Genomic DNA, 23,180 nt, shown 5'->3' on the forward strand with positions numbered 1-23,180 from the left:
ATAGGAAATCAATATCTAAAATGGATGAATGAATATATAGCTGTCTAAGGAATTCACTACAAACTGTGAAGATAAAAATGAGAAGAAACTGCTTCTGGGAAGCAGAACTGGAAGGAAGGCAAAGACTGATGTTTTTTAGTACAAACCCTCCTTTTCTGTACTATTTGACCTTTTTAAACCATGTGCATTTATTATTTAATAAAAAATTATACTTAAAGGAAATGAAAATTATGTTCAGTTAAGGGTTCTATGTCATTCCTTCCTTATATTACTCTGTTAAAAGGTTACAATATCTATTTTTTGTTTGCTGTTTTTTTTTTCTCAATCTTTTCAATAAATCTGATAAAGTTGTAAAAGGAGGAAATACCAAGGGAATCTAGACTAATCGAAGGTTTTCAACCTTGGATTAAAAACCAACTGAAAAAGGAAAACTAGCAAGATAAACTCCTCACCACAAACGAAAGGTCATCTAAACCCAGGAGGACTTCTTTCGGTTTCACATAGAGCTGTACAAGTCAAAGCCCCCCGAAGACTGAACAGATCTCTAAAAGCTGAAGTTTTAGGTCATTGCAAGTTGGAAACCACTTCTGTCAATGATACAATTATCTGTATCATATTAATAGTTTGAAAAATGCTATAGCGCAAAGATTTACTGACATTTTATGTAGAGGTCTGTATTTATAGGAACTTACTAATCAAGTGTGCTTTTCCATTTTCAAAAGTACTGCTTTGTCCATATTATTCATACACACAGTCACATATAATAGATCAAAACCTATGTAAAACCAATCCATTAAGAGTAGAGAATCTGTCCCTTTCTATTTCCTCTACCTTCAATTCATTCACATATTCAACCATTATCAACTATCTATTACATAACTACTATAAAAGAGGCTCTGTCAGACTTCATGAGAATAAAGACATAGTCCTTGTCTTCAGAAAGTTTAGGGGAGTTAGAACACAGTGGATAATCACTGAAATGTATGCCAGCCTTCAGGTATGCACAATACTCTGATGGAATAAAGCACAAGGATTTGGGATATGCGAAGTTTGTAAACTGATTCAGAATAGGTATTTTCTTATGGTGTATATTGCTGTAAAGCTTCCAGTGCTGACATTTTATAAGAATATCAAGCTTTGCTCTTGTCCAGATAATAGGTCAAGTAAAACTGAGCCTGTAAACAAGGTTATGATGACCCCAGAATGACTTAGGAGTGTATCTCAGAAATTATCAAGACCAAGAGAGAAGAAGAAACAGAGAATTTCATTGTCACTGGTAAGCAGCAGAAAAAACTAAAATCTCAAGATATGTTTTAAAAAAACTCAAAAGGTATTAAGAGTTAGCATCTTAGAAAATTGTACAAAGCAAGGTGTCAAATTTAGACTTATAATGGAACCAACTCTTATAAAATACTGATAGGGTAAAATAATTCTGCATCTGTCAACTGAACTAAAATACTTTTGATGAAATAGTATCTTAGTCTGAAAAACTTTCATTGATGGAATGACAATTAAGGCTGGATTGATTTGACCAAACAAATTGTAATATTGGATATACTTGCTTGGCAAATAAACAGTTAAAATCAGTAAGAATATTATAATATTACCAATTTTTTAAAAAAGATATCACACTAGCAATTTATAAGCAAAGGTGAGGGTAAGATTCAAGGTTGAAGAGTAGAATGAGTAACAGCCACTGTTAATGATCTTGCTATCCTTTCTTTACCATTAAATACATATGTGCCAGGCACAATGCTCACTGCTTAATAATCAGAATAGTAGTTAGTTCAAGAGCATGGATTCTGGAGCCAGTCTGCCAGGGTTCAAAAACCAGTTTGCCAACAAACTGGGGACCTTGGGCGAGCTACTAATCTTTCTGTGCCTCTGTTTTCTCTTCTGTAAAATGAGGATAATAACAGTACCTACTCCTAGTACCGTGTGAGAAGTGAGTGCTGAGAACATAGTCAGGCACACAGTACTACAAAAGTGTTAGCTGCTGCTCATGTTCTTGAAATTAGAAAGCTACAGATAAATCCAAAATTCAAACCCCAGGATGAACTTACCCTCTCTTAAACAATATATATATTGACTAAAAGAGACCATAATAATAATGAGTTCATTAATAGTGACACAATGCTTTGGTTTTCGAAGATAAAAAAAAACAAAACAAAATAAAACCACAAATGGATGAAAACCCAACAGTAACCCTCAGTGAAAAGCGTGAGGCCTGCCAGTGGGATCCGATGGAGAAACACCATCTAGGAGGGGGAACGCTGTGCAGTGGACAAAGCACTGCACTGGAGTTGGGAGACCGGGGTTCTTACACCAGCTCAGTAACTGACTAGTCGGGTGCCCCTGACTGGCTACTTAACGTGTAGGGTCTCAACTGCCTTATCTGTTACATAAAGGGGCAGATAACTCTGAGGTATCTTCTACTGCTGACATCCTATGATATTAGAAAAAGGAGACATATGTAATACCCTTTGTAATACTTTAAGCAATAAAACAAAACAAAACAAAAATATTAGCTGCTGCTAATGTTCTTGAAATTAGAAAGCGACAGACAAAGCCAAAATTCAAACCCCAGGATGAACTTACCCACTCTTAAACAATATATATATTGACTAAAAGAGACCATAATAATAATGAGTTCATTAATAGTGGCACAATGCTTTGGTTTTCGAAGATAAAAAAACAAAACAAAATAAAACCACAAATGGATGAAGACCCAACAGTAACCCTGAATGAAAAGCGTGAGGCCTGCCAGTGGGGTCCGATGGAGAAACACCATCTAGGAGGGGGAACGCTGTGCAGTGGACAAAGCACTGCACTGGAGTTGGGAGACCGGGGTTCTTACACCAGCTCAGTAACTGACTAGTCGGGTGCACCTGACTGGCTGCTTAACGTGTAGGGTCTCAACTGCCTTATCTGTTACATAAAGGGGCAGATAACTCTGAGGTATCTTCTACTGCTGACATCCTATGATATTATGACCCAACAGAACATATAGTAGTTTAAATATGTACCTTTCATAAAAAAATAGGTATTACTATTGGTTTTTTGAACAGCTACCTATACTTCAGTAGGTACGTCATCTAGAATGTATTTATAGTTATAACTTTGGTCCAAGAAGTTGCAGGAGAATGAAATAAATAGCACAGAGAAGCAATTCTACAGTATATTTTAAAATGCATTTAAAATGTAAACAGGTTAATTTGAGAAATAAAATAAGAATAATTTTGATGACAATGTAATAATTTTTTCAAACATACTACATTTTTTTAATAGGGGAAAGATATCAAACATCTCTTACATATGTGGTTAATAAATATTTTAGTATATTCAGTTTTACTAGTATAAACAAGCTGAGAAGTGAAGCAATTTACCTTTTTGCCCATGACGACTGCTGAATTTGTCTCCAATTTCTGGACGCCTTGTCTGTCTCAGCAGCATTTTGATTAGGAAAGCATCTTCAGCATTTGAAGATATCATCACTTTTTCAATGTATGAATCTGTTGCCCCTTTGTAGCTAGTGTTAAGAGGAGATCAACAAAACAGAGTTTCAAACTGCCAAACCTATCACCCCCAGACCACAGGTTTTATTTAATACCTACCCCAGAATATTTTGACATCCCCATTTTGGGCTCTGAAAAATTACTTTCCTTTTTAATATTAATTCAATTACAATTTCCCATTTCTAGTCCTAGTTTAAAATGGCTAACATTTACTAAGCATTTATTATGAGGCAGACATAATGCAACTTAATCTTCACAACACATAGTATTTACATATTGTTATTCCCTTACTATAGACAAGGAAAACTGATGCTTAAAGAAGAACGTGCCCTGGACATATGAAGTGGACCTGGGATTTGAGCTGATGCCTGTCAGACTTGACTCCAAGTTCTTAACCACTTTTACTGACTGAGCTTTCCCATTAACTTTTTCACATACTTTGCCTCTTCTCTTACCTGTTTTTCATACAATAAACATTATTAAGAGTCTAGTCTGTCAGACCCTTTTAGACTCTGAACATAGAAAGATTAAGTAGACATGGCTACTGCCCAAAGGAACTCACAATACAACGAAGGATGAGGAAAAGGCAAATACAGTGAAGATGCCAGGAAAGACACAAGGGAGACAACAGTTAATCCTGTTAGGGTTTGGATATGACAGTAGTGATGGGGAGGGGCAGGCTGTCAAGGACTGCTTCATAGAGAAGGTGACCCTGAAGCTGAGACTTCACCAGTGGAAGGGCATTCAGGTAGGGGGAGCAGTGGGAGCAAGTGCCGAAGGCCTGAATTAGGATGATATGTTATGGAGAGTAAGAGACAATTCACTAATATGGGGCCCAGTGTGCAAAGGGGTAAGGCTAGAGAGGTGTGCTGAGGATCACAGTCAGTCCTGTACGTATTGTACCGCAGGTAACATTGCCATTGGGAGTTGTACTCAATCTACTCAAGTTTTATTCTATTTATTCAAGAGAATCACATGACCCGATAAGTAACTTAGAAAAAGAAATCAATCACTCTGGTAGTACCAATAGAGAGAGCCTAAGAGATGGAGAGGTGCAGGGCTGGAGCAGATGTGCAGTTACAGTTAACTAGGAGCCCACAGGAGAGGAGGGCCAGAACTCAGACAGCAAGCACCGTCATCCAGAGGATAAGGGGACAGCTAAGGAGACAGAACCTATACATTTTGCTGAGCCTACAGGCTTTAGGCTTTGTGTGGCAGGCAAAGGAAAAGAGTCAGGTTTGTGTTGCAGGTGACTGGCTGGATGGTGGTGCCACTCATCAAGAGAGGGACCCCGGAGGAGCCTGTTTGGGGTGGAGAGGATGCTTTCAGTCTGGATACGGAGCCCTGTAAAGCTGTGCAAGTATGAAGCTGAAACCAGGCAGGTGTCTATCTGGAAGTCATCGGCAAAAGCAGAGTGAGTGGAGCACTATGAGGGTGAATCTTTCTGCGTCTTTCCAAGGCACAATCAATACATACGTGATGGGCACATCTTTGTACTGTGGTTGCTGCGGCACATTGCTTCCTTCCAAGGGGATCTGAGTTACTGTGGGCATGGATTTATTTACGAGCACTTGTTTGTTTTCTACTTTCTCACCTAAGAAACAAGGGTTAGACAAATCATTACCATCTATGTGATATGTAAAGATTATTGAGGCATAAAACAATGTGATTAGACTTGGTCCATGAAGTCTAGACATGGAAAAAAAATGAGTTCATATAGTGGGAACCAAAATTCAAGAGGGCTTGCTTGTAATTCTGTGAGCCCAATTTAAAAAAATCATAGATTCAGATTATAGTGTACATAAAATTAAGCAGATTTAGGGGACCACATTAACCAGAGAAATGTAGCAATTTTATATATCTCTTAGGTTGTTAGAACAGATTTGGACCATTTATTTTTATTAATAGTTATTTCAACCAGTAATAAGTCACTGCCAACTTAACTTGGGCAAGGAAAAAAAAAGATTTCTTTGATTTTCCTGCTGTTGTCACCTTTGCTTTGCATCTTTTCATGGTAAGCTCCACAATCAACTCCTATAGTACTGTCACAGCACTTACTTCCCAGCTATATGACCTGGGTGAAGAGTGAGAGAAATTCTCTAAGGAGCAAAGGCAGCAAGGAGGGGAAGCCATGAACCATGTGGCTCAGGACACCACAGTGGAGCAATACTCACCACCCATGCACCATCACGGCAAGGTCATGCAGACTTCCCCTCCTAAGAACCTCCTCCACCCAACCCTTCTCTCCACATCACCACATCTCCTGTCGTCTGGTCCTCTGTGAGAGCTCTCGGTTGGTCCTCCTCCATTTTGGCTCCCCTTCTACTCTTTTTTCCACGTGGTAGTCAGGATGATCATTTCATAATTAAAATACTAACATGGCTACAATGCTTTGCATCTGGTCCCTGCATCCCTCCCCTCCCCCCTCATTTCTCTCTCTCTCTAAGACTCATGTTCACCATGCTCCCCTATACTCTCTTTGTTGTAGCTACACTGGCCTTCTTTCAGTTCCTTTAACTATCAAGCTGCAGGACACTTGCACAAGCCCTTCCCACTGCTTAGAACACACTCTCCCCTCTTCATTGGTTGACTCCACTTATCCTTGATTTCAGCTCACTTCAGAAGGAAGGCTGCCCCAATATTCCTAAGTCAAATACTCTTGCTGTAAAATGGCTTCATAGCTCCTTATATCTTTCCTTAATCTGGTTGTAATTTGACATACATTTATATGTGCTTCTCTGATCAATGTGTTTCCCACACTAGCCCATAAGACTCAGGGCAGGAGCTGTAGGTTGCATCAACAAAATTCATTATAAGCTTATAATTACAATGGAGTCACACTTTTTAGAGGCATTAGGTTCTAAAGTCAGTCTGTAAGCTAAGTGCACAAATGATGATATACTCGGGTAGATGCTGGAACATGACCTTCTTATTTTAAATATTTCCTTAAAGTGGCTTTTCTATGATTCCAAATTATAACTAGGAAAGTAGAACTAGAATAGATTACTGCTATGTAAAATTATATGCATAAAAAGACAGAAATGAAATTCACCAAATAATGAACATACTGGCTGAGTTAGGATAGTGGTTTTATAGGTTGATTTTTTTCTATTCCATTTACCACATATTCCGATATATTATTAAATAACTTTCATAATTTCAAAAAGCACACATTAAATTTTTTTAAGGCTTTTACCTGGAGAACAAATACCATCTGCATCTAAAATTTCATGTCGCCAGATGGGTTTCCTTGTGGCAGCATCCAATATCGGCCCCATCACTTTATCAAAAGTCTGATTGGTATATCGTTTCAATGTACACTTAGCATTTTTATACACAAGGCAACGCCCAAAACCTAAAGTGAAACCAAAATGGGTATCAGAATCACCAGTAATACAAAACTGTGAGAAAACACAGATTTGTGTTATTCAACAACCCACCCCATTCCTATTCTCCCTCCCCAAAAAACAAAACTGTTCTATATTTGGATAATCTGGGACTGGCCAAACCAAATAACAATCTACTAATCTGAAGAACTAGCTCAGGATTTCTCCTCCTACCTACTGTCCATACAAACACTGGAATCCCTACAATCATTTTCAGCATGGACTATACATATTTTATCACAGAGGAAGGTGAGAGAGAGATTCTTTTAGAGCACAGAGCCACAGAATGTGAGAAATGGAAAGGGCCTTAGAGATCACCTGGCATAACCCCTCTACCTATCAGGCGCTACAAGTGAAGTCCAAAGAAATTAAATGGTCATGGTCACCAAGCAAGTTGGTGGCAGAATTGAGACAAACCGAGTTTCCTGATCATCCAGGGTTTCTCCTACAAATCATTTTGGTCCATCACTTTTGCTAAACTTCTCTGGGAAGTTTTTCTTTTTCTGATATTAGCATGTAGAGGAAGTCCCAAAGAAGCATATACAAAATTAATTTTTCTTCAAAGAGCACAGAAAATGAAAAGAAGCAATCAAATGACTTTAATGGCAGAAATAGTTCACCTCTGTCCTTAAGATTAGTTTACTTTGATTATATTTTTAGATCACATTTATTTAGTGGATGAAGGAAAAGGCCTGAGACTAACTAACGATCTAAACATTGATAAAAAATAAGCAAAATGAGCAGAAGAACACCTTTAGATGGGACAAAAAACTCAACCACTGAATCCCACAAAAAGATCCATCAGCTCTAGCGTTGCCCAAAAGAGCTGTCATTCCTTCAACATTAAATATATTTTCCCAAGACTCTGTGACTGATTTGTTTCTTCTCCCACCCTGGTTTGGTCAAGCAGATTTTCTTTTCTTTAAAAAAAAATTTTTTTTAATTTATTGTTTTGTGTGTTTTTTAAATCCTCACCTGAGAACATGTTTTCATTGGTTTTAGAGAGGAAGGGAGAGAAAGAGAGAAATGTCGATTGGTTGCCTCCTGTATGCACCCCAACTAGGGATCAAACCCACCATCTAGGTATATGCCCTGGTGGGGACTTGAACCCCCAATCTTTTGTTGAACGGGATGAGGCTCCAACCAACTGAACCACCTAGCCAGGGCTGCTCCCCAGGACATACTGAGCCACATCAAGAGTTTACTTAAACAGGAAAATGTCTCAGAGTTAAATGCTAGGTATTGCTGATTAAATACATGCATGGCTGTAAAATCCTTCATTTAAAATTCTCCAGCAAAAGCAGAACACTTTCAAGAAATCTAAGAATGTGAATTTAGAAAATCAATCAGGGAAAAGTGGATTTCTAAATAAACTATCCGTGCTCTAACGTAATTTTTAAATATGAAGATGACTGTTCAATGAAACAACACATTTCTACAAGTAGACAACAGATGAAGACATTTGTGTATCTTTGAAAAAGGTCTTGGTCATTATGGCTCCTAGTAAATTGTGTATGGCCATAATACATTCTGCTCCAAGAGACAGCTACTCTGGAAACATTACATGATCTTCAGATTTCGTACAATGGCCATTAACTGCAACATGCTGGAGTGCAGTGTGAATCTGAACTGCATGAAATCAAGAAGTGTTTTCTTCTAAGGGTAAATGGACATTTTATTTACAGGTGGTAGCTTCAAAGCTAGTGGACAGTAAACTCTAATCGTTAAATTGTGCTGCGGAGTTTCTGACAGATATCACAAAGTCTTCAGATTTCCACATAAACGTTACCAGTTAATCAGAAAAGAAAACATCCAGTTTTAAAGCATGGCTGTTGTCATTTGGAGGAAAAAAAGAGGCATAAATTAAGTGCAGCCAACATTAATGCCAAAGACACATGTCTAGGAGTACTATTATGGCTGCCTAGCAACTACAAAGAGTGAAGGGAAGGCAGAGTGGGTATGCCAGAGAGCAGAAAAAGAAATACAGATTATGAAGAGACAAGTCAGACTTCAGATCAGGTGATGGCTAACAAACCATAAAGTGGTGACCTGCAAAAGCAAACTATCAAGAAACTGAGAAAGAGAATTGTAAAAACTGTAAGTCAAGGTTGATGTATGTGTATTTTTAAACTTCCATCATTTTGCCAACAAAAAGGTCTAACATTATGAGGTTGAGTTATACAATAAACAAAACAGCCTTTTACCTACAAATATTGCTACGACCCTACCAAACAGGTTTATTGTTGAATATGTATCTAGATATATTTAAAAAAAAACCATATTTCATTTATTATAATTTCTGCTGGAAAATAAACAAATTCTTATGTGTTTTCTGCTGAGGAATTGCCTCAAGTAACCAATAAAGTAAAATAAGAAAAAAGATTACTGACTAATACATTTTACAAACTACCTCTATATAATGTTCATTTTTTAAAAAATCAACACCACAACATAACTGCCTCTTGTTTGTATATTATAAAATTATAATCACTTGAAAGTGACATTAGCATTTTGACACCAAGTGATTTTTACACTGATCATCCCTATATCTAATTCTATACCAAGCACTTTTGGTGTCAGAGCTTTGAAAATTCACTTACCTCTGTCCAGGGAGGCCTTGTTTAAAACAAGAGCATCTTCAATATCATAGCCACTATAACTCATCACAGCAACTGTCGCATTCTGTCCAGCCGGCAGTTTCTCAAATTCTATCAACTCAATGGTTTTTGTTTTAACCATAGGTTTTTGTGGGTATGCTAGTAGATACATGAGAGTATCAATTCTGTTCCGCTGGTTATATCCAATGGTACCTTCATTGACATTGAAAAAAACAAAATGCAATATTCTATTATGTCAAATAATTAGGCAGCAATGAATACAGGGATAAGCACATTAATTTCACTAATTGAAATGGAGAAAATCTTTAGGTCAAACATTTCAAAAGTAATACCCTCATAGTGGCTAACAACTTTTAAAAGCATTTTTTTTCTCATCAACATTAAAAATCCCCCACAAAGAAGAAAAATCGCACTCAGGTATACTAATCTAAATAATTTCAGGTTTTAGATTTATACAATTAATCCCAGTTGAGGAATTTTAGTCTCCACTGGTTAATATAGTAAGTCAGTCAACAATTCTGTATTGGGTTCTACTACTAGTATATTCCAGGCATATGTCCAGTTGCTGGGGGAAGGTAACTGGAGAACACACCCTGGGCTGAGGCAAGGAGTTTATACAGGGGGCAAACATAAAAAGAGACCAACAATTATAAAAGTTTTAAATGAAAAAGAAAGCAGGAGAAACAGAACAGAGAAGAGGAAAGTGAAAGCAGAGAATAGGCTCATTCATTTGCCTAACTATTCATTTATTAAGCAGTTAAACACCGACTCTGCCCAGTAGTGGAGATAAAAAGGACATGCCTTTCCCTTAAGGAATCTAAGGTCCCATTGAATCAGGGATGGGCTCTTCCCTCATTAGCAATCAGCCTGTCCATCTGATGGGACCTTGAAAAGGTATTACTGTCAACTAAAAATGAAATTAAATCCGAGTGTTACTTGCTTCTCTCTTTTCCCTCTAGAGCAGCGGTTCTCAACCTGTGGGTCGCGACCCCTTTGGCGGTCGAACGACCCTTTCACAGGGGTCACCTAAGACCATCCTGCATATCAGATATTTACATTACGATTCATAACAGTAGCAGCATTACAGTTATGAAGTAGCAACGAAAATAATTTTATGGTTGGGTCACAACATGAGGAACTGTATTTAAAGGGCCAGAAGGTTGAGAACCACTGCTCTAGGGGTTTATTAGGGTTCACGGACCTGCCTGAAAAGAAGAAAAAAAAAAAGCTTTCGCTCTCGGGGGCTTGCTCCTACTCAAAGAGACCTTAGAACTGGGAAACTCATGTTTACCCTACTGCTGAGCTTGAGTGTGGGCCCCTGAGCCTCCTTAACTTCTCTGGAGTATCTTTTCTTTTCCCCCTTGAGTAGCTAAGAAGTCTCTCTCTTGCATGTGCTTCCACAGTGATACATCCACAACACCCACATACCTCAAGATGCCTATGTGCCATTTAATGGAGTTAAGCTCTAAGGCAAGCCAACACCAAAACTCACCACTTCCTTTACCTTTTTCTCTGTACTCATGTCATTAAATCAATGGTGATTTCAATTCGGGGATGAAAATAACCTACTCAGATGTGATGAAAGAAATTCTGGAATCTGTAGAGTACTAAAGAAATGAGCACCTACTACATTGCTGGGTTCACTACAGATGCTCAATAAACGTCAAGTAAATGAAACTGAAGAACTGCATTATATTCTTTATGACAGTATATATTTGTGCTTAAATCTCTAGAAAATTTATCAAAATTCAGTTGAAAAACAACAGCTAAGCTCAAAACCTCATGAACTTTTTGTCGAATTTACACTATATAGAAATGAGCACCTACTACATTGCTGGGTTTACTACAGATGCTCAATAAATGTCAAGTAAATGAAACTGAAGAACTGCATTATATTCTTTATGACAGTATATATTTGTGCTTAAATCTCTAGAAAATTTATCAAAATTCAGTTGAAAAACAACAGCTAAGCTCAAAACCTCATGAACTTTTTGTCGAATTTACACTATATATTGCCAATTAATTTGTTATGTTAGTGCCAACTAATAAAAGGGACAGGATACCTGGTAATAGATCACTTACTGTTTTAGAAATAAAATCACTGCTGCTTGGACTGTGGTAAAGTTCACTGGCAGTAAGTTTGTCCTTTTACATGAAATCATTTAAAATTTATGTTGAGATTTCAGCTCCAATTGTATACTTTAGCCACTGTCCCACCAGGCTGCCAAACATGTCTTCTGAAACCCGAGACAAGCATTATTATGCAGCAGGGGAGCATAATGGCTGCACCTCCAAACAATGATGAAAGAGACTGGATCCTGTTGTAAATTGTATCAGGCCCAGAACATAATTCTTGAACATTACAACTGACCACTGAATGGATGCACAGCAAAACAGTTTAGCAAATGTTTGGTGCTTATGATCTCATCAGAAATTTTTCTTTAAAGGCTTTTAAAAGAAATTGAAGGAATATACATGTAAATCCATTTCTAGCAGCACTGACAGTGTTGTGCAGGTTAAAACATGATTTATCAACTATGACTTCTATATTGAAACATTTCAAAATGCTACCATACCCCATATAATTGTTATAAAAATTATAACTGACTAGCTAGCTATTTTGCCAATAATAAGCTATTTGAGAAAATATCATACAGAAATTAAATGATAAGACTAGTCTGGGTGAAGCACATGTTCAAATTAGAATGTCTCTATTAATGTTTACAGCTTCCTTAAAAAGAACATTATATATATGCTAGAGGCCTGGTGCACGAAATTCATGCACTTGTGGGGAGGGAGGGTCCCTCAGCTTGGCCTGCGCCCTCTCACAGTCCGGGAGCCCTTGGGGGATGTCTGACTGATGGCTTAGGGGGATGTCCTAAGCTGGCAGTCAGATATCCTTAGCGCTGCTGGGGAGGCAGGAGAGGCTCCTGCCACTGCTGCTGCACTCGCCAGCCATAAGTCCGGCTCAGGGCTTCTGGCTGAGCGGCACTCCCTCTGTGGGAGCACACTGACCACCAGGGGGCAGCTCCTGCATTGAGCGTCTGCTTCCTGGTGGTCAGTGTGCACCATGAACGGTAGTTCCACCATTCGGTTGATTTGCATATTAGCCTTTTATAATATAGGATATTAACAATAAGAATATCTATAAGCTAAATTATCCTTTTACAGCCCATTTTGCCACAACTGTAGGTCACCAATGATGTCAATTTCATACTATCAGGGAACAATTCTTCTTACAAAGTCATATTTTCTCGATCATAACTTTCTTAAGAAGTCACAAGTTGGCACAGCAAGGTATTTAAATGTAGGTTAAAATAGTGAAGAAATTTATTTTTAAGGTGGGATGAAAACGGTAAGAATGCGCTTAGCAAAGAAAATGTATACTGAAAAAAAGTTTCATGTATTTAATTATTTTTCTGTCTTCCTTTGCCCAATTTCCCTTCATTTAATCAACATTATTGAATATAATAAACTTCATCCATTTAAAGTGTACACATTGATGAGTTCTGACCAATAGATACATCTGTGAAACCACCACCACAATCAAGATCTAGAACATTTCCAACTATCCCAAAGGAGCAACCTCTAATCTGATTTTATCATTATGGATTAGTTTGCATTTTCTAGAACATTACATCAATGGAAAAATACAATACGTATATTCTTCTGCTGCTTCTTTCATTTAGCATAATGATTCTGAGATTCATCCATGTGGTTGTGTGTATCACAGATCATTGCTTTTTATTGCTGAGTACTACTCCATTGTATGAATATACATTTTGTTTATCCACTCACCTACTGGTGGATTTGGGTTGCTTCCACTTTTGGGATATTGTGAATAAAGCTGCTCTGAACCTTCATGCACATGTCTTGGTGTGTTCATTTCTCTTGAGGAAATACACAGCAGTGGAATTTCTTGGTGGTTTAGTAAGGGTGGGGTTAACTTGAATAAACTGGATAAGAATTTTTCAAACTGATTATTTTTTACATTCTCACGAGCAGTACATGCGCATTTTGGTTGCTCCACATCATAACCAACACAGTATGTCCGTCTTTTCACTTTAGTCATTCTAATGAGTATGTAGTAGTATCTCAGTTTTAATTTACATTTACTTGATGACTAATAATATTGAATATATTTTCATGGACTTATTGATCATTCCTATTACTCTTTGTGAAATGTCTGGTTTTTGTTTTTCCCATCTTTTAATTGAGTTGTCCTATTAGAAAGGGGTTCTTTCTATATACTGGATACAAATCCTTTATCAGATAGATGTATTGCAAATAACTTGCTCCCATTATGTGGTTTAAGGTCTCTTTCATATTCTTAACAGTGTCTTTCAAAGAGCAAAAGCTTAATTTTGAGAAAGTCCAAGTATTTACTTTTTTCTTTTTTATAGTTGTGCTTTTCATAGTCTATCTAACAAATCTTAAGTTATTCAAGATTATGAAGGTTTTTAGGATATTAGCAATAAGAATTTCTATAAGCTAAATTATCCTTTTACAGCCCATTTGCCACAACTGTAGGTCACCAATGATGTCAATTTCATACTATCAGGGCACAATTTTTCTTACAAAGTCATATTTTCTCGATCATAACTTTCTTAAGAAGTCACAAGTTGGCATAGCAAGGTATCTAAATGTAGGTTAAAATAGTGAAGAAATTTATTTTTAAGGTGGGATGAAAATGGTAAGAATGCACTTAGCAAAGAAAATGTATACTGAAAAAAAAGTTTCATGCATTTAATTATTTTTCTGTCTTCCTTTGCCTAATTTCCCTTCATTTAATCACCATTATTGAATATAATAAACTTCATCCATTTAAAGTGTACACATTGATGAGTTCTGACCAATAGATACATCTGTGAAACCACTGCCACAATCAAGATCTAGAACATTTCCAACTATCCCAAAGGAGCAACCTCTAATCTGATTTTATCATTATGGATTAGTTTGCATTTTCTAGAACATTACATCAATGGAAAAATACAATACGTATATTCTTCTGCTGCTTCTTTCATTTAGCATAATGATTCTGAGATTCATCCATGTGGTTGTGTGTATCACAGATCATTGCTTTTTATTGCTGAGTACTACTCCATTGTATGAATATACATTTTGTTTATCCACTCACCTACTGGTGGATTTGGGTTGCTTCCACTTTTGGGATATTGTGAATAAAGCTGCTCTGAACCTTCATGCACATGTCTTGGTGTGTTCATTTCTCTTGAGGAAATACACAGCAGTGGAATTTCTTGGTGGTTTAGTAAGGGTGGGGTTAACTTGAATAAACTGGATAAGAATTTTTCAAACTGATTATTTTTTACATTCTCACGAGCAGTACATGCGCATTTTGGTTGCTCCACATCATAACCAACACAGTATGTCCGTCTTTTCACTTTAGTCATTCTAATGAGTATGTAGTAGTATCTCAGTTTTAATTTACATTTACTTGATGACTAATAATATTGAATATATTTTCATGGACTTATTGATCATTCCTATTACTCTTTGTGAAATGTCTGGTTTTTGTTTTTCCCATCTTTTAATTGAGTTGTCCTATTAGAAAGGGGTTCTTTCTATATACTGGATACAAATCCTTTATCAGATAGATGTATTGCAAATAACTTGCTCCCATTATGTGGTTTAAGGTCTCTTTCATATTCTTAACAGTGTCTTTCAAAGAGCAAAAGCTTAATTTTGAGAAAGTCCAAGTATTTACTTTTTTCTTTTTTATAGTTGTGCTTTTCATAGTCTATCTAACAAATCTTAAGTTATTCAAGATTATGAAGGTTTTTGCCCATTTCCTTCTATAAGTTTTATGGTATTAGCTCAACTTTTAAGGCTATGATTCATTTTGTGTTAATTTTTGTATGGTATGAGGTAGGAGATGATACTCATTTTATTCTACATAGATATACACAGAGACATTTTATTTTGTTGAAAAGATTTTCCTTTACCCTGAATTACCCTGACACATTCATCAAAAAACAATTGCCCATAAATGTGTGGTCTATTGCTGGATTCTTAATTCTGTTCCATTGATTTACATATTTACCCTCATGTCAATATCATACTGTCTTCATTACTGTGGCTTTAGAGTAAGTCTTAAAATCCGTTTGTATAAGCCTTCCAACTTAGTTTGTTTCAAAGATTCTTTTAAAAATATCACCTAATTTCTTAACAATTTTAATGTGCTCAAAGTTTCATTCATTCATTGTGGAAACATTGATTGAGTACTTCCTATGCTCTACCTACTTAAGCTGGCACTGTGTTCCAGTAATAAATAACACCCAGTCCCTGTCCTCAAGGAGCTTAGAATCTACAGTCTAACAGGAAAGGCACCTGGATCATGATCCACAGGGAATAGGAAAAAGTGAGGAAAGAAATTAGTTTCAGTTGAGAAGAATTTTAGTAAGTTTTATAGATGGCACTGCACAGAAGATGTAATCTTTTAAAAGATTCAGTTGTCTTTCAGTCAGAAACAAAAAAGGCATGCATTTTATCTGACAGCATTACTATTATGAATAGAAGAAGAAATGCACATATATCATTTGGGTATTCAATAAGTGGCAACATTCATCATGACTAATACTAATAATAGTAGTAATAAAAGTATATATCCCATCACCCTGCAATATCACCCTTTCTACCTCCAACTCTGACCTATATACTGCACTTTAATTTCACTTCCATAAGTACTCATTACTAACATGCTAGTTGCAAGAAATATTATATCAGCTTACATTTAAATTAGTTAACAACGATTTTTATTTTTTTTGAACCAATAGTGGAATTCTAAAACAAGAACTGTCAGGGACAAATTGAGCAAGACATCTTTTCATTTTTGTACCACTAAATGGGTAAAGAATTCTTTTTAAAATTTCAAACAGAAAGTGGGGGAGGAAATGTAAAATAAAACAAAATTTTATGAGGATCTTTGAACATTTTGTGTTTTTAATATCTCCAGACAGCCCATCCTACTGTTAAGAGGGAAATGCAAGAGAGGAGACTATGTGCTTAGGAATGGAATCTATTGAAAGCAAAAACAAAACCAGAAGCTGCATTAGGTCCTGAGTTAAAAAGAAAAAAAGCCCCAGCAATTTGAAACTGAAGGGGAGGGGGTAGTGAGAAGAAGCCAAGACTAGGGGAGGTATGTGATGCATATTTATTAACAGAGCTGATAATGACTGAAAGATCCTTTTAACCAGGAGAAATTGCCCCATTAGAGGACTGCCAACTAATAAAACAGGCAGATAAGAAAGCGTGAGTCATGTGAACTTGGCGTCTGGTGCCAGGGAGAGTACATACAATGCAGCTCCAACACACAGTCTTTACTTGTAGCAGTGAGTGACCTGGAGACCTTACCACGTCCACACGCGTCTCCTTGATTCTTGCTCTGAACCATGTCACAACAAACAGAGCCGTAGCCATGGAAGGGGGGTGTTGCTAAATAGCACAGTAAGATGCGGTATGGAAATTTTATTAGAACCTTAGATGTAAGAAACACCCTCTGCTGGTGTTTCATGTTGGATTAAAGTCAGCTCTCTCTCATGTATAAGGTAAGGCTTTCAGTCTCTGTGGTTTCTGCTAGTTTTGGTCTCCTTCGTAGTGACAGAAAATGACTTTCACTCATTTCTTTACTCTGTTCAATGGGAGGAGTTTGTAGTGAAAGGCAGACAGCAAATTTTCCAGAGTGGCTAGAATATTCAGTGAATTGATTCTGGGCTACTGTCCTCCGCCTTCCACATGGACTAATGGATGAACAGCATATAGTCTTCAGTGTATATTTAAAATGGGAAAGTGCGCCTTTAACTAATCAGCTGTCAAGACTGCATAGAATTAAAATGACTCAGAGAAACCCAACTCAAAGTGCTGGGTCTGCTTTAGAGATCCAGGTCTCTGCAGTGGGTTTTCGCCCTCTGTCAGCCTTTCCCCTTTTGTGATTTTTCATATAGACCTCGCTCAAGACTTCTGCAGCTATTTCAGTGTCCAAAGAGAAATGTGGCCACATTATGTGCCAACTTTAAACATACTTTTATCTCTCTGCTTTTCTTTATAGTCAGGTGTTTTATAATAACAAACAGTAACAAAGGCTTTTTTTTTTTATTACTTAAGATATTCAGCGGCTTTTGTCTTCCTAGCGTCAGCAGTAACGTCAGAGGATTGTATCCAAGGAGCTAAATGTGCAGGACCCAGGGTCAGAGCAGCTGAATACACCAACCTCAGAAAACACAGACAATGAATTGCAAATGACACTCAAAACAAAACGAGAAAAAAAACCTTCACACAGAAAACTACAAAAGAACTCTACAGACACTGAATTGGCTTTCTGTACACACTGATCCTGCTTAACTGTGTGTGGTAACTAACCGAATGTTTCAGATACTCATGGCCACAAAATAAAGGCTTTGGGAGGGGGGGCGGGTTGTGGAGAGAGAAGTTACAAAAATAAAAATATTATTTCTTTCCTTCAAGTCTCTTATTTTAAAAACACACACATACCATTCAATAAGTGGAGATAGAAGCAGCCCTTTCTATTTCAATCTTCAAACAAACACACTAAAGAGTGGCATTAGCGATGAAGTGATTAGTCTTCCGTTAATTCTGCTGAAGGTTCTACACAAAAGGTGTATTGTTTCAGCTGGGATTCACATCATGAAACAAAATGGTTTGGTAAACCCAATAGAAGTGATAGCCCTTTCATGACACACAGGGTTCAGTACTGTATATTTCAACTTGTTAGCAAGTCAGAAGCACAAGCGGGAAATCAGCCTATACTGCAGCTGAGGATGAATGGGAAAGGCTAAATTGATGAGCCGCTGTTTAGATTTTCCCACTGGGAATTATTCTGAACTGTCGAGGCATTACATCATTCAGGTAAATGGTAGCAAGACAACATGCTTCTTATTTCTTTATGGCCAACCAAAGGGCAATATAAAAACTTGAAAAGAAATACAGACTCTTTATCCATAATGAGAAATAAAATTCCTTAATTGTCAAATTATAGTCAATTGCAGCTGATTCTTGGTAACGGAGAGCTAACTGCATTCTGGTTGTAAACCAAACACAATGCAAAAACCTTTTACAGGTTTTTTTTAAAATGAACCTCCTTATACCATACTTTAAATCAGAGACAAATCATATTGATGTCATAGACATATATGAAAGTAAAATTTATTACACTTATTAGGATTTAAATTATTTTAAAAAAACATTTCATAATGTTTATAAGCAAAACTTTTTTTGCCTCGTACTCTTTGTATCAACTTCAAGATAAAAGCCAAACTCGTTAATATATGGCATCTCTACACCTATAATATACTAAACAGTCACATCAAAGTAGCAAGACTTCCTCATGAAATGGTTGCTTATAATATCCATACTCATAAGGTTACTAGTGTCTTTTAAAACTTAGTTGAATTCTCCTCTTCAAAAACAGCCTACTCTCTAACCTTAAGTGACCTTTCTGCTCTTCTTCCCTTAGATTCTGGCTGTGGGTCTATTATAGAATTTATCATACTATATGAATTACCATTTTATTTGTTAGTCTCTCTTACTAGACTGTGAACTCCTTGAGGACAGGTGTCCTCATCTCTATATTTTCAGGTTTCAGTCTCACTGTCTGATCTATAGTTGATGCTCAATAAATGTTATAGATGGGTATATAGATAAATTAATAGATGGATGGATGAAAAGGAAGCAAAACATAAAGAAGAAAGGAAAATGAGTTCAGAAATTGGTGTGACATGAATTGGATGTTTCAGGAGCTATAGGAGTAATTGCATGGATGTAATGGGTTCAATGACTGTCATCCAGACAATTACTAAATACATTCTAATACACATCATGCATCTTTATTTCCTCTTCCTCTCCACCCTTAACCTTGAGTTTTCTGCTCTTTCTTCCATCTCTCTGGATTAATAACTTACATTTTACAGGGCTTTCTCTTCATACTTACCCCTTCATAATTCTGTGACATTTATTGTATGTCCCTTTGCTTAGTCAAGGGGACAAGTTCAGAGAAGTTTTCTCTATTTTTGTTTAAGCTTTAGACATGATAGGGGCAGCTGCAAGTATTGCAGAATTCCATAGGCAACCCTCTGAGTTTGGTAACACTTAGGTGTTAGCAAAGCCTGATTGGCCAGACACGCAATACTAGTGAAGTAAGAATAAAGACATATCTTTTATCCAAGTATTTAGAAGCAAATTCAAGAAGGGAATCTTACCCATAGCTTGTTTTCCCATGGCGCACTGATATGTGTTTCTTGGGGACTGGTTATGATGAGGGTATGGAATCAGGCCCGCACAAACTCCAAGAAGAGTAAAGGGTTCAATCTCCAAGTGGGTGGTATCTCTAGCAAGTTAATTAAGAATAGACATCTTAGGCACGACCAAGTATAAAATAAATATCACTGAAAGGGTATGAAAATATTACTAAGTCCCTATAGGATCTAGATAATAATATTTAAGTTGATATAAATATATATAATAAATTTATATAATAAAACCTCAATAACAAAATTTGATGCTAGTAAAACTGATAAAATATAATAAAACAAATTTTTTAGCGATAGAAGCTTCTATTATTTGTAGAAATACAAGAGAAGGAAAACAGTATGGAATGTCTATATAAAAAAGTATTATTATATACTAACTACTAATAACAACAACTAGCATTTATAAAGAAATTATTAATCAAGCATATAGGAATGCAGATCAAAAACATCCACATGGATAACTTGCTTTTCTTTACTTTTCCAACTTAGATCAATGAGAAAGTTGTATCACCATTCAAGCATATAGGAATGAAGATCAAAAACATCCACACGGATAACTTGCTTTTCTTCACTTTCCAACTTAGATCAATGAGAAAGTTGTATCACCATTTTATTTTAAATATATCTTTATTGATTTCAGAGAGGGAGAGGGAGAGAGAGATAGAAACATTAATGATGAGAGAGAATCATTGATCGGCTGCCTCCTGCATGCCCCCCACTGGGGACTGATCCTACAACCTGGACATGTGCCCTTGGCCAGAATCAAACCCAGGACTCTTCAGTCTGCAGGCTGACACTCTATCAACTGAGCCAAACCAGCTAGGGCTGTATCACCATTTTAGAGGGAGAAATACATCCCCTTTAAGAATAGTTACTATAGTCCTAGAGGGGCCAATGCCATAACCACTAGCTAAGTGTAGCTATTAAGCACTTGAAAAGTTACGACTAGTACGACTAAAGGACTGAATTTTAAAATTTTACTTAATTTTAATCACCTTACATTTTATTGATTTTAGAGAGAAAGGGAGAGGGATAGACAAAAACATCGATGAGACAGAAACATCAATCAGCTGCCTCCTGTATGCCTCCTACCGTGGATCAAGCCTATAACCCAGGCATGTTCCCTGAATGGGAACTGAACCGGTGGCCTCTTGGTTCATGGGTTTACTCTCAACCACTGAGCCACACTGGCTGGGCTAATCACCTTAAATTTTAAAAGTCATATTTAAATTGAAATAACTTAGTTCAATCATTTTAAACCTTTTAGTTACGTTTGTAACAACTTAACATTTGTGAGTCTACTTTTTCAACTGTGTTAATGAGATCAGATCAAATATTTCCAATAAAATTTAGCATCCAAATTGAGATGTGCTGTTAAGTGCATACCAGATTTTAAAAACTTAAAAGAAAATGTAAAATACGTTCATATTTTCATACTGATTACATGTTGACATGACAACATTTTAGATATATTGGGTTAAATAAAATTACTGAAATTAACTTCATCTGTTTCTTTTTTACTTTTTAAATGTGGCTGCTAGAAATTTTAAGTTATATAGGTGGCTTGCATTTTATTTTTATTGGATAGCTCCACTATAGACATTGAACACAAAGTAAGACTTTACATACTAAGTGTCAGAATCTTTGTTACTTTCATAATACATTTTTGCAGAAAACTCAGTTTTGGCTAAATGATTAAGCAATTCAGAAAATATCTGAGAAAGAGCAGCCAAATTATTTGTAGGTCTTTGCTGAAAGTAACAGATATCACATCCAGGATCTGTGGTCTCTGTTGCCTGTCTATCCAGCGGTTCTCAACCGTGGGCCGCGACCATTGGAAAACACATATAGCATATCAGATATTTACATTACGATTCATAACAGTAGCAAAATTACAGTTATGAAGTAGCAATGAAAATAATTTTATGGTTGGGGGTCACCACAACATGAGGAACTGTATTAAAGGGTCGCGGCATTAGGAAGGTTGAGAACCACTGGATGCCTTCCTTAAGTGTTTCTGAAGCATAACTTCAATCATTTCAATGGCTTATAGTACCTGTGAAGAGAAGTAATTTCCAACATAACCCAATCCATCATAAAAAGAATAGTTACAACACACATGACAGAGGACCTCCTGCTTATTTATCTTTTTGTGTATTGAATTATGTCTCTAGTTGGGTTATAGAATGAACCCCAATCCTCTTAGACAAGTTAGAACTTTGTCAGGAGAGAGGAAAAGTACTTTGAGAGATTCATACCTTTAAGGAATTAAAATTCTGATTAAAAGCATTATTAACTAACTTATAATTAGACAAAAATAAAGTAGTATATTTCATTTGATAGCAGGAAACAGAAAAGTACTTTCTCGCTAGAGGACATAAGTAGTTATCAGCTGGTAGTATCAAACTCCCTAACTATTTAACAATATATTCCCATTTCAGGTAAGCAGTACATCAGTAACATGCAGCAGACAGCAAGTATATAAATGTCCTCTAATGCTTCTAAAAATATCACTGTTCTAGGAGAAACACTGTAAACATAGCACCATTTCATGTTTATATTACACATAAGTTCAGAGGCATCTTAACTGCATACTATGTAGGGAATTCCTGCATTGATAATAAGAATCCAAATGTCCACTGATAAAATCCTCTCCAGAAGAGATCAATACATCTTGTACATATCCTGATTCATTAGTTCAATTTTGTTAGTAATTAAATATTAAAATCAGAGCAGCAATTCCTTTTAAAATATAAATACTAAGTGTAAAATGCATCGGAAAGATAATTAAGTCTAAAAATGACTTGTTTGCAGTTTTGTTATATTCTTACATTGAGATAAATGATGGATTATCGTTTATTATAAAACAGTATACTTCTAGCAAAGGACACAATAGAAAAATTGAAGATGAAATGGAACGAGAAGGTAGTTTCTATAAGCAGATAGGTTTTACTTATGGTTGTTACGGATCCTACTTACTTATTAATTGTATGCTCATAGAGTGCGATGTTACAATCATTTTCTTCATTCACATCTAGATATTCCACCAGACTCTCATGTAAGAAATCTTCAAAATTCCTGGGAAAATATTGGTGAAGCATACATTACTAAAAAGCATTTAATTACAATATTATATATGTAATAATGGAAGATCTGGCTTTCATTTACCCAAAGCACCCTTCTCTCCCAGAGAGTATCAGAACAATGGGATACTTGAAACATGCTATTCTTGGGTCATACAATGATCACAAATCACTGATCAGTAAAACATCTGTGATTCTTGTCAATCTGGTCCCCAATCTAAAAATATCTTTGATGACTTTAGAAAGTCCATATGATGAGAGCCCCACAGTGTCTATATCAACATATTAATGAAAG

At 36.4% G+C, this 23,180-nt stretch overlaps 1 protein-coding gene across 1 annotated transcript in view; it reads right to left on the minus strand.

The window, feature by feature from the left end:
* POLR3B (polymerase (RNA) III (DNA directed) polypeptide B) overlaps positions 1–23,180 on the minus strand; it is a 108,320-nt gene that overhangs the window by 25,757 nt on the left and 59,383 nt on the right. Inside the window, exons 18-23 of the mRNA XM_014536008.1 lie at positions 22,782–22,880; positions 19,752–19,879; positions 9,502–9,711; positions 6,712–6,870; positions 4,992–5,109; positions 3,387–3,529 (exon numbers count right to left, since the gene is read on the minus strand). Coding sequence (XP_014391494.1) covers positions 3,387–3,529; positions 4,992–5,109; positions 6,712–6,870; positions 9,502–9,711; positions 19,752–19,879; positions 22,782–22,880 — 857 coding nt within the window. The remainder of the gene's footprint in view (positions 1–3,386; positions 3,530–4,991; positions 5,110–6,711; positions 6,871–9,501; positions 9,712–19,751; positions 19,880–22,781; positions 22,881–23,180) is intronic.

The sequence above is a fragment of the Myotis brandtii genome, unplaced genomic scaffold, assembly GCF_000412655.1.
Source record: "Myotis brandtii unplaced genomic scaffold, ASM41265v1 scaffold155, whole genome shotgun sequence".
NCBI classification, from domain to species: domain Eukaryota; kingdom Metazoa; phylum Chordata; class Mammalia; order Chiroptera; family Vespertilionidae; genus Myotis; species Myotis brandtii.